This window comes from Neopsephotus bourkii, unplaced genomic scaffold, assembly GCF_033783945.1.
Source record: "Neopsephotus bourkii isolate Nb327-2 ecotype Australia unplaced genomic scaffold, CSIRO-AGI_Nbou_v1 NB_1574, whole genome shotgun sequence".
Classification (NCBI taxonomy): Eukaryota; Metazoa; Chordata; class Aves; order Psittaciformes; family Psittacidae; genus Neopsephotus; species Neopsephotus bourkii.
Genome location: NW_026902050.1, coordinates 7,698,310 through 7,711,615, shown reverse-complemented (window position 1 = coordinate 7,711,615; position 13,306 = coordinate 7,698,310). Strand labels below are relative to the sequence as shown.

General features: G+C 37.0%; 1 protein-coding gene across 3 annotated transcripts in view; it reads right to left on the bottom strand.

Annotated features, from left to right (window-relative positions):
* Positions 1-13,306, bottom strand: part of LOC133222201 (multiple epidermal growth factor-like domains protein 6) — a 204,661-nt gene that overhangs the window by 83,344 nt on the left and 108,011 nt on the right. For 2 of the 3 annotated variants that reach the window (XM_061371691.1, XM_061371692.1), the window contains exon 5: positions 5,864-5,986. The exons of the other annotated variant lie outside the window; for it this stretch is intronic. In XM_061371691.1, the coding sequence (XP_061227675.1) occupies positions 5,864-5,986 (123 nt within the window). The remainder of the gene's footprint in view (positions 1-5,863; positions 5,987-13,306) is intronic. 3 annotated transcript variants of the gene reach the window in all.

The window sequence follows — 13,306 nt, the reverse complement described above, 5'->3', positions numbered from 1 at the left end:
GCTGCTGTGAGCCTCAAATGAGCCTGCCAAAATTCAACTCAGGTCCCTGCCTGCTTGGGCTTGCCATTAACCAGGATTCAGGTAATTAATTTAAAAATCCAATAACCTACAGTTAATGTTACCTTTATTATGAATCTCTTGTAATTTTTACTACTTTGAGCACATTTTTTGCCGTAGTACTACCACAAAGACACAAATGCAGAAAGATGACACTCTTTTCCTCGGAGAGTGCAACAGCTTCTCGCAGCTATTGATCCCAGCTGGCTCAAAATGCATCACAGGAGTGTGTAAGAAAGGTCAGAAAAACAACCTCCAGTGTTAGTTGCTCCTCAAGAGCCAGAGACAAATGCTCTGAAACAAGAATCCACAATCTCCAAAATAATTGCTCAGGCGTATAAATATAATTGCATTTCCAACAACATTTGCAATTGTAGCAAAGCATGTCTTCAGTAGTTTCTGCCTGGATCCTCTCTACAACCATACACAAATACCACAAAGTTCTCCTGCCTAAATCCAATAGTCCCCAGAAAAGCACAGAAGTCCAAATGCATAATGCTAAGTAGTGTTTAAAATGAACAGTTAATCCTTAATCTTAGCTAATGTGTTTCCCTTCGTAAGAGGAATAAGGGAACCCTTGCTTTTAACAACTGGGATCTGAAATTAAAACCAGTATTTATGCTTTCTGTTTGTGACTAAAGATACTGATCTGACAGGTAGGAGCAACCATAGATAAACAATATTTAAATGCAAAAACACGTATTGCTTCTGGCTGAATTCACTTCAAATGATCAAGTATCTACCACTATCCTGGATACATAAGGCAACAGAGAAGTAAATGTTTACTCTTTGTGCTCTGACAGAGTGCTTCACAGCTTTTTATGTTTTGAAACTTAATTACTTGGGGAGTTTTATGACTTTGCTATAAGAACCTATGAGAGCACCTAATGACAAGGTTGCAAACACCAGAAATTAGGTTTTGTCCTCCTTTTTCTCACTTTATTTTTTTTTTAATTCTACTTATTCTTTTTTTCTCTTCCTTTCTGAATGGCTGTAAAAAACCCAGCACATTAAAATATCCTAGTAATCAATATTTTTCACCTAGGGTCTATTGAGGTTGCAAGATGGAGTTGTCTGCTCCTCTAATTCTCTAAGGTGCACACTAAGTGGACACAGTAATTCAGTTACAAATAATTAGATAATTGTGATACAGTTCATGCAACTGATTTTATTTCTGTATCTCAAGACAAGGTCTTGAGATAGAGAAAGATGAAGGATGGGTGGCTTCACCTCATCTATGAGTGCTTTCACTTGATTGCTCTGAGAGTTGAGCTCATGCAGAGGGGTACTTGTTGCATCTCTAATCAGAATTGGTATAATTTTCTTTTTGTAAAACATAATTAATTTTCCTTATTCTCCTTCTATTGGAAGTGTTCCTGAACATAACTGTGTCATGGTGTGCCGTAATGTTACAAGTCAAATGCAACTTTCTGAGATAAGATAATGAAAAGGCATCCTCAATCCCTCCAGTGCACTAATTTCTTCTGTTCTATTAAAAAATAAAAAAAATAAAAAATACCTGCTTGTCTTTTCCCTAGACGTTCATGATATTATGTCCTTCAGGCTTTTTTTTTTTTTTTTGTAGGAAATGGCAGAAGCCTTGTGCATTGATTTGCTGGGTAAGGAAAACAGTCCAAATGCAGAATTAGTATCAACAAAAAGAGAGTTTGACAAGACTAAGTTACACCTCAAAACTTACAGACTAAATAAATGCTGAAGTCATTTTAATAAGCACTTTCTTTCTCTTAGACAATGCCTTCAATATTCTTTTTAGCCCAGCCATTAACTCTTCAGTGTCACCAGTGTTCGGAGAGTTTCTATCCAACCTGGGATCAGGCTAAATCAGTGACACCAGTGACTCTGATTTTACTGGGGTAAACAGCGATGGCCTTGCAAACTCACACACTGGCTCTGGATACAGCTGCCCCAAAAGTGCCTATGGCAAAAGTCAAGAAACTTGCCTGGGCTCCAAGGTCTGACCGAAGCCCCTGGGGATAGGGTTACAGCCACTGCAATACTACTCTAATCAGTAAAATATAAGCTTCTTTTCATCAACAGCTAATCATAAGACTTCATTTGTCTCTAACTTCTTTCAGGTATCCTGACAGATGAGAGCATAATCATATAAATAAGAAATGACAGTTTACCAAAGAAGGTTAACATAAGGTCACAACCCTTTTTCATTTGACTTCTGAGCTTATTCATGTGTGAAAACATGCTTTTGTAGTTATAGCCTCAGCATCCCTTACAGATTTTGACTTGTGCCAATAATTGAGTTTTAAAATGTTATTTATGTTCAGAAAATACCATTTCTGCTTTTTGTGATGTTTGCGTAGAATTGTTTTATGTTTGTATAAGATATTAAATGAGAATATTCATACATCTCACAGTGCACCTCACTGACATAAGTCATCAGTGGTACCTCTGGTCATCAAATAAGGAAGTATCACACACACAATTTCCTCTCCCTTCCTCAGACCAAGTTAGACTTTTCTGAGCAAATCCACCCACAGACACTCTCCAGACTGCCCACGAAACACTGTACGCTGGTACAGACACACAGGGCACAGAATCAGGCTGATAGTCATACATGCGTAAATGTCATATATTAATTTGTTGTATTATTTGTGCAGTGACTTAAATTCACATCATTTCTCATCATTAATTTCCATCAGACACGTGAAAAGGGAGAGGTAAGCATGAGCTTTCTGTCAAAATCTGTAATGCCTATGTAACTATCTGCCAGAAAACATTTCTCTGTCAGATAAGAAAATGAAATTCTGCCTATGAACACTGAAGAGTAAAATCTGCAGTACAACATGTAGATAATTAGTTTTGAAAGGCTAATCAGTTCACTGCTCTGGCTGGCATTGCTATATAGATGCACATGCCTTCCCCTTACTGCAACTTACCTGTTGATGTAAGTATTCCCCCACTGAAATCAGGTAAGGCTTTATATATCACGTCATCTGAATGATACATCCTGACAGAAAAGCTCCCAATGAGCTAGAAAAGATCCTTACAAGCCTTGGGAGGAGTGTGGACCCCGCAAGTGTGGGGTGTCCCAGGCTGTGCTGTGCTATCCCCTTCTCCATGTGGCTCTAATTAGCTGCAGAACCACCTGAGAAAGGGAAGACTTAGTCAATGTTGATAGCAATAACTTGTATTAAGAATATTTTCCCTATTTTGTTGTCTTGTGCACATTCATGGAGCCTTGTGCCTTGCACACATTTTTGACAACCCAGAAAACAGTGATGCTGGGCACCTTCAGCTCGCTCCAGCTGTGAAATTAGGCCTTTGGGTCTCCTAACATTGCTCACAAAACCCTCAGCTATTATTGATCAAATCAGAAGTACACTTCATTATGTTGTTGGCAGTAGTGAATTTTTGTCCACTTTCCCTTCTTTAGCATTAAATAGTCACAAATAGCTAAAACCTTTTCTTTTTTTCTTTAATATATATATATTTCCTGATGTCTTCCCTTTTTGACAGAAGGATTCTCTATTTATTTTTTTTTTCTGAAAACCAGGATCAATCTTCGCACTAATAATGACTTTTTGAATAAAATCTGTACTACTTCCATGGCGCTTTTTTAATGATACACCTTATTTGTACCTTGGTTTATAAAAAACCTGTACATCCATTGATCATTTCAGTCACCAGTGAAATAAAACCAACCATGAGATGGAGCAGAACAATAGAACAAATGTATTTAAGGTTTGAGTTCAGACTAAAGGGTAACATAAAGCACAATGATGCTATAAAGAAAGAAAGAATATAACTACCCAGAACAACTGTAAGCCTTATTCCTCTAAAGATGCTGAATAACCTGAATGAGAAACTGTTTTACTCTCATCTGCAAAATGACCCCTCTGAGCCATGCAGAAGCATCAATAAAACACCAATCCAGTATTACATCCTGAAAGACCAGCACTTTCCATCAGCATACAGAGTTTTGTTTGGAAGATCACTTTTCCCATATGTAGTAATCAAGCACTAAGTTACATATATTGTAACATTTGATGCTAGAGGCTGGCTCAAGTTGGCCTTCTTGCAAGTCAGTATAGTCATACACTTATTGTCATTACCATCTTCACAAAAATTCAGGTGTAATTACTGTCACTGCTATGTTCACTTTGTTCCATGACTTGAGCGCTTCCAATTTATTGTAAGTTTCCATTTTTGTCTGAAGATTTTAAAAAGTGGTTTAAAACAAACTTATGATATATTCTCCTGTAATTCCTGGTTAGAATTAAACATCTTAAACTCTGAGTTTTTAAAGAATGTCAGAATACTAGAATTTAAAGTATATCTTCAGAATAAAAGAATTGTGCAGAATGAACACTAGGTTATCTTACACAAAATTATGGAAACAGGACTCCTGCATGCTGAGCAATTTAGGTTGATAGTGAGTAGGATCCCTTCTTTTAAAAACTGAGGTTTTGGACAACTTTTACACAGACCTGATAGCAGTAAGAAGCCACCAACGTACGAACCTATATGCCTGTTCATGGCCATATTACCAGCCAGTCTGAAAAAAGGGTAAGAGAAGGCTGAGGTGAAGTAGCAGGAATCTGTGAATCATAGTATTTCTGGCTTGGGTTCTCAAAAGGTCAAAATGAAAGCATGGAGGACCAGAATGAAAAGCTTCTATCAAAACAAAATAACCATCCACAGCTTATTTACACTGTCAAGTTGGATATCAAATGACAGGTTGCTGTGGAAAATAATTCTATCATGTTCTAAAAAAAAAAACAGTGCAGCCAAATAAATTACAAAGTTAGGATATAGCATACGATCACAGCCAAGAAAGACATTGCTTTATACAAACCTTAAGAAATTTGTGAGATACTATGCAAGTGAAAAAAGCCAGAGAAGATGGTTTCTTGTGAAAAGAATACAGCTCATGAAAACCTATCTAGTGCCTTTCATCTTAAGATAATCAAAACCATCAATGATATACTTACAGCAATGAAATGCAACTGAGGGTGCAATCCAGGCACCAGCCAGTGCATACAAGATCATACAGCAGTGACCATTCATTACCTATGTTAGAGCAAAGTTCAAGAAGAAGGAACTGCTCTGGCCTGCAATACAGTACACCTTGGCTACTTTAAACCTTAAAGCCTCTACCTTTTGCAAGCATCTGATTATGCAAATTTGTAGTGATTGTAGGTCAACGGATCAGATGGGCTTACTTACACCGAGTCTATGCTTACCAGTTTATATTTAAGAAGTCTAACCAAAATTCATCATGTGTTCCAACATAAGCTTATGTCATGTTTTGCTTCTCCACAAAATCAAGCTTTTAGAAAGAAAATTTTACCCTATAATGCACTAACTAGACTTACATTTCCTTTAGGAAGAAGACAAATGGGTTTACATAGCATGTGGTTTTAAATCCTTTTTTATTCAGTTAATCTCTAGCTGTGGAACTGTGATTGAAATGCAAAAAAAGTATGCATATTTTTGGATAAGAACCATTTTGTTTTAGAGACAGACGAAATGTTATCAAACATATCCGCGTTCAAGTTTTTTAATTGATGATGGAAATTCCATAATAAGAACATGGCACAGCCAATCCAGGTTAAGTAATAACATTTCTTCAAAAAATAAAACAAAATCCCAACCCTTTGAAGTGTTCTTATATCTTCATAATCCAGACAGGAGAAGATCTGCACTCTTGACAAGTCTGAGTATATGCTTTTCAGCTGGCTCCAGATAGAAACTAACACTTCCATTTCCTTCCAACGTCTCTTCTGATTTCTTAATAGCAGTGGAACACAGTACAAACACAAAACATTACCTCTGCATGATTTTCCATCTTCCTCCAGTTTCTGGCCAGCTGGACATTTGCAGTGGTAGCTGCCGACAGTATTACAGCACTGGCCATGACAGCCACCATTCCCCATGCTGCACTCATTTACATCTGTCAGAAGAAAGTGAACAGCAGTCACTAAAGAGTCAGCACTGACCACGTTACCTGGTTATTTGAGGACAACCGTGTACAATGCTGATGTAACAAAATGAGAGCATTACTGACAAGTATAGCTAAGGGCCCTGAAAGCAACCACAGGAGCAGTGACTGCCACCTATGTCACTGTGCCCCCAACTCACCCAAGAAGTACAATGGGGGGATTTTACTCCCCCACTTTGTGCAAGATAAGCCACAGAATACACTGGCTCTGGCTGCAGGCTCTACCCAACTCATCAACTCCCTATCTCTGCAACAAGATCAAGAACAATCTTTATACTCTCATTTCCACCAGGCTCCTTGCGTATTAGGTTGCTTCTAGCAGTATGGCAGATGAGAAACCTCTGAAAGGCGGAAGTATTTTGAATCAATTAAGGTCCTCTTTCCTTCAGATATGTGTGCACTAGTATCTACACACCTTACTTTTTCATCTGATCAAATTAGTGCTCGCAGGCATGCAAAAATAGAACTTTCCAAATTATAAATGCATAATGTTAAAGAACCACATAAATAAATAAGTAAACAGGCAATGGTTGAAGAAAAATCAATAGTAAAGATATTTGCTTTTTAGCCCATGCACATAAGAGCCCTACATAAGAATTCCTGAGGAAATGTGTTAGAAATGACCAGGCCAGTACTACTGCTCTGTTGAACAGGATCAGGGACAACAGATGGTATGGAAATATTTCCAAACTAGAAAACTTGTCAAACAGGGCAGTAAATGTAACAAAACCAGCAGGTATTTGCTGCACTGGTCTCACATATTCTGGGATGTATACTTGTACTTTGCTTTCTTGCTTGCTTTGCTCTCTCTGAAGTGCTAATACCACACAGAGATGTAATCCATCAGTGCAGGGACAGCAAAGAAACAGCGTAAGAATAATGGGCTTGGGGTGTGTTTCTTCAGTGTTTTGACATATGTCTTGAACTGGCTTGGTGGCAGAGCAGACCTGCTTAGCATGTTGGTAAGGGGAACGCCAGGGCTAAGGGGACACGCCACATTAGCAAAGCCTGGCACAAGGACACAGCTGACAAATCTCAGATCTGCAAGGCCTTTGGCACTGGTAGAAATCACACATTACGTTCAGACTAGAGAGCAAGAAAAGCAGAGAGGAGGAGAAAAATGAAGCAACAGAAGATGAGTATCATCATGACTAAAAATTGCAGGCAGTTACTTCATACTAGTGGCATTTCCCATCTCTAATGAGGAAATGCAGCTTTTTAAAAACACTTCTGATTACACTCTGGTCAAAAGAAATACAGAGTGCTTTAAAGACAAATGAGAAAAAGAAAACCACAAAAAAGCAAACAAACAAAAAACAACCAACCAAAAACCTTTCACATTCATGCAAGAGAAGTGAGGACCTTTCAACTGCAATCCTTAGCTGATAAGACTAAGATTTACCAAGGTTTGTTAGTTCTTCAAAGATCTTGAGCTTAACTGTACTAGCTCATTTCTGATCCTGGCTAAAAAGCAAGGGTTAAGACATTTTTGAGGAGGTTTCAGACTATTAAAAAGCTAAAAGAGAAATATACCCTGAAACACAAACATTTACTAAAGTGCAGCTGAAGAGGCTCAAACTCACTAAAACCATCTCATTTCTTTCCAGTTCTAAATTCAGTGTAATGACTGACAACAAAATTTTCTTTGTCCTCAGTGACAGTGAAAAACATTGGCAAGCTGTATTAAAAAAATAAAATATTCGGTTATCTCTGAGCTAGACAATTAACCAAATTTTAACTCTTGTGAGGTCAGCAAAGCTCTTCTCAATTTCCTGGGAACACAATTTAGACAGAAACTTTTCAGAAGAAAAACACTTCCCCTCCTCTCTCCAAGATGTAAAAACAAATCATATCAAAATAAGACATTCATCTGTTCACTTCTCTTCAGCAAGAGATGGAGAGAACATATGACAAGCAACAGATTTTAGACATATTCCTTAAAGCACTGGAAGAAAGCATGCTAGCACTGAGCATCGTGCAGAAGATCGACAAAAGAGGCATGTTCCAAGTGATTTACTCCCCCTAACTAGGAGACATCTTGATGTGCCTTGTGGTAATAAACAGTAATGAGCCACATAATAACCCTGCTCCACACTTTCAACTTCTATTTATACTAACAGTATTGAGAGCTAATAAAATCTCTTGCTCTTTTTATTTTTTAAACAAAATAATGAGAACTATTTTACTGTGCTCAGCACCTACAACGCTACGTGACTTCCTAGAATAAAATACCAACTAAGTGATGTGGTTTACAATATACAGCCCAATTTATTAAAACCAATGTCTGTATTTTGAACCAAAATATTGGAAGAAAACCTTTCTAGCTGAGGAGCTAATCATTATCCTCTTGATATCGCTAGGATGTAATACATTCAGAAGTGTATAGTGCTATTGCATACTAATGCACAGAATGTTTTTCCTTTTGATTGCAGTGTGTTTCTATTAGCAATCAGAAGTCCTTTTCTTTCTTGTTCAGCATAAAACGCTGTCGTTCTCCTATGAGTTTTGCCCCTCACAAAAGTATTACTGCTATATGACTGATAACCTCACCTTCTTCTTTCAACTCTTGTCTTTCTAATGCTTTGTCCTGGATTTCCTTGTCTCTGCCTTAATACCTGTTTTCATCCTTTGATGAAATGTTTTCATCCATTTCTTTGCTGCTTCTTACACCAGAAATCCAATGTTTTTTCTATCATATGCAGAAAACCTGACTTTTCATCCATGTCTCTAAAACAAATACCTTATTTACAGCTTATCGTCATAACACAGAAATTACACTTTATATTAACACACCAAAATAAGCTTTTTGATACAGCTTTATTCCTATTACAAAGCACTCACACTTGAAGAAATACACTCGGTAGAAAATACACTAATTTTAACCTTAATGTTATGAAAATTTGCTCTCTATGCATCTGTGTCCCTCACTGTACCATCTCCTGTACAAGACCTTCACCATTAGCTGTACCTTGACAAGTTGTTTTATGCAACTCAGTAATAAAGGTCAGATGTTGTTTCTGTCCAAAAAGCATTAAAATAAATGACCTGAATGTGAAGTAATAATGTGTTTTACATTTGTAAAAAGACAGTTTGCATAGCTCTTACAAGCCACAATCGGCTATTCTATATTCCTAAAAGAGTCAGAATTAAAAGGAAAAAAAAAATCCAACAAACCCTACAAGAAAACCAGTTCTGACAAATGATAAATTTCTGCCTGCTTTCCATATTCAATGTCACTCAAGGTTGCAAATATATTTGCCTTTTGAATAGCAAGAAAAATGACAGACTTTCTGACATGTAACAAGTCTGCCATGTTAGGTCTGACAAAGTTCAGTATTACCAAGACTATCAATCCATCTGTAATGACATGCTGCAGGTGTTTCAGAAAGAAAAAAGGAAACAAGTGATGTTTGCTACTGCAGTGTTTCAAAACTATTTATAGAACAAATGTTATAACACAAAAACATCCGTAGGACATGCTCTGTGTGAGCTTTCACTCCCACCATGCAAAGTCTTAAGGAAATAAAAACTGAAAAAAACATCATCAAGATTAACTTTATATATGATCTGTCTACCATACATGTGGAAAAATATCCATAGCACTTTTTAAAGCCACTAGTACGCCAAAATGTGGATTGTAGACATGCGCCCATGTCCCACACTCCCTGCACATGCAATATTATAGAATATGAAAAGGTATTCCTGTTTAAAGATCTTGTCAAACATTTGATTTGTAGGGGATCATGCCTTTCTCATGAAACAGACCACCTTTGTCCAATTAAATACACCTAAGAGCTGTATGATAAATGGAGAAGGACTGATTCCAATCCCTTTCCTTCTCTTCTTGTTTAATGCTACTCACTCCCTGTCTGAAAATACTACACAGCAGAGCAAATAGAGATCCTCAGCTCCAGGGAAAATAAGCCTTCACCAAGTTTTATGCAAGTCTAAGTTATTTCAGATTTCCTACAAATAAATGAGAACTATATATAAAAGCAGACACTGGACAAAGTTTTCCATTGGTAATTCCAATTCTAAATCTAACAGAAGCAAAGTGTACTACTAAGAGCTCTCAAATGTAGCAAGTAGATGAAGAAAATAAAAAAATCAGTCTGAAAAGCAGGAATACTTTCATACCTTGCAATCACAGAATGGTTTGGGTTGGAAGGGACCCTAAAACTCATCTAGTTCCAACCCCCCAGCCATGGGTAGGGACACCTTCCACTACGCCAGGTAGCTCAAAGCCCCATCCAACCTGGCCTTGAATTAGGGTAGAAGTCTCCTCTCCACAACTCTGTGCAGACCTACTGGTGAAGGCTGCAGCTCTGCTGGTCCTCCTCATGAAGCTGAATTCATTATCTTTAAAAACCTCCCAAGGCTTAAGCCTGCCATGTCTGCACGACTGGATGGACTTGCTGAAGGAGAATGCATCTGCAATGAGTATTTCAACAACTTCATTTTGGCAACAGTTTGGGTGTTTAGATCTATGGAACACATCAGCTAACTGCTTACAGGTTAAAGCATTTTAAAATAGATTTTACCTATACAAGTTTATGTGATATACATTAATATAAACACTCATTTTTAAGATAACAAAGAGAATCTCATAACTGCACCAAGTAATAAAACCCATTTTCCAAGGTTTCTGTATTTATCAGCTGTTTATGAGCAACAACTTCATTTACTGCAGCCACATGCAAACTTGCCATTTCAGTGACCAGCCCTTGGGGCTATCATGTTCTCTGACCCATGAGCTGCTGACTTCAGTGCATGTCAGAGCTCACTGGGTTTTTAATGAATCACTGAAGTGTAATAAAATCTGTAAAATCATTCACATCATTATTGCAGTACAACAAGAATAAAGCCCACCATCCTGGAGAGGGGAGGTTATTTTGATTAGTTTTAAAGTGTTAAGCTAACACATCACGCTTCAATTAGGGGTCAAACTAATGAGAACATATTTATTTAGGAGGAAGACAGCATTTCATTAATAATACTCCTTCTCAGTTGGGAATTTCTCCTGAAGGCTATGATGAAGATAGTCTGATTTCAAGAATTTAAATGTTAAATATCTTTATCTAAGAAAAAAGTTTGATTAAGCTCTCTAACAGGCACTGGAAGCTTATATAAATTTAACAGCAATTTAGAGATGTAAATTCCTAACTCAAAAACATAACTAATACATTCAGGTACAAAACCCTCATAATGGTTAAAATCAAAGCCTAAATACAGTTTATAATGTGCAACTTAAGTGCATCTGTATGTGTTTCTTAATATATCTGAGTGCTAGTACTTGAACAAAGGAGTGTATATGCAACTGTATTACAATTAACTTTTATAAGGGGGTGTTTTAGGTGGGTTTCTGTAAACTATAATGCACACTTAAATTCTCATTTATAGATCTAAATAATTTATTTTTTTAAAAGTGCTACAGATCCAGCAACTAGGTAGTTCCTTAGTTACAGCTTTAGATGCTGTTATTTTAAATTATGGCCAAGATGGTCTGCAATCAAAACCATATGTCTAAAAAATCATGAAACTAGAGAAAATCGATTTGAACTTTAAAGGCCACTCAGTGCTATGACACAAAGTAATAAATATGAATGCATAGAACCATACATGACAGCAATGTTATATGTAAATATATATATAAATAATATATATATATAATTAGCAAATATACTGGATAGGCTTTCAAGCACAATGCTCAGACTCCAGAGACTGCATTTGTCTTTTTCTTCATTTTGTGCAAGAGCTTTGTAACAGTTGTCTTTGAACAGTAATTGTCTCTAAAACATAAATTACATACACGACTTCCAGTGCTAACCATAAATTATCTGCCTGAATAGAAAACAAAGCTGCTCATTCTGATAGTCAAGCACAGTCCTACACGTGTATTGATTAAGCACTCTTAATGCCTTATTAGATTTTCTTCCTCCACAAAGTCAATAACAGGATGAATATTTCTTCCTCTGCTGTTATGAAGTATCATAAATCTGAGCTGTTATTAACAAGTGTCTGATTAGTGGAACAAACTTATCTGAGAGCTTGGCACAGACTCTTTGTGCGTGAACTCCCAAAAGACACCCATCGTTGCCCTTGCGTCCACTGGCAGCTGCAGTACTTGTGCTCTCACAACTTATCACCCCCTTCATAATTTTTATCCTTAAAAAAAAAAAAAAGAAAATTGCTGCTACACTCATTCCTCTTTATCCTCATGTCACATTTGTATACGCAAAGAACATCAGTCACATAACAAATGCGTGCACGGCCCACATTCCCCCAGGATGTGGGTCTCTGCCATGGTTTGCTTTCTTTTGTTACTGGGGCACTAAAAAATTCCATTTCATTAAACTTAGATGCAAAACCAAAAATCAAACAAAGCCCCTTGTTAAACATACTTCTCTAGTATTAATTCTTCCTCATTAAAATCATCATCTGAAGAAAAAAAACAGATTCATCAATCACTTGTACTTGCTCACATTAAGAATAACTGCTTTGAAGTCAGAATGAAATTCTGCAGAGGGGAAAAAAAACAAGCTCAAAGTTTAAATAAGTCAAACAACAAACTTTTAAACCCCAAGATGCTGGCAAACACTGCTGTGCTAGACCATTTGTTTGTTTCATGCAACAGGAGAGAATGCTCGATGCCCTGCTGCAGGTATAGAGGTGGCCTGTTCCACCCAAGCTTTCCATTAGCTGAAGACTAGACTCAGTTCTGATAACTGGCATTTAAAAATGCTTTAAAAATTCCTAGCACTGGTTATGGCAGTCCTCCGTAAGCATATACATGCCAGCTCTCTTTTTTTTTTTTTAGCCCAAACCCAAACTGTTGTGAGAAAAAAATACCAGTTTTGAATTTCTTTTTTTTTGTTGTCCCTCTTTAGAATTCTTTGTCAAGCAGAAATGACTATTTCCTAATAGCAAAATGCAGGATCGAAATTGTGCAAAGTGTTCCTTTCTACACCAACTAGAATAACTGAAAAGTGTGGCAGGGAAATCTATCACAATACAATGAAATCCTGTAATTGTACTCATTTTTAAAATACATTTTCCCAGACAAGTTATGAATAATGCAACTAAACATCCCAGAACATCCGAATTAAGCAACAACAGACTAACAAATGCTAATTGGCAGTGATTTGAGATGATTGTGGAGCATGGCTGGAACTATGATTACAAACAGAGCTTACACATCCAGCCCAAACCTCAGTACAGTTGCTGCAATTAAAGATATTTTATCAAATTAGACAAGTGTTTGCCTTTGCCTGC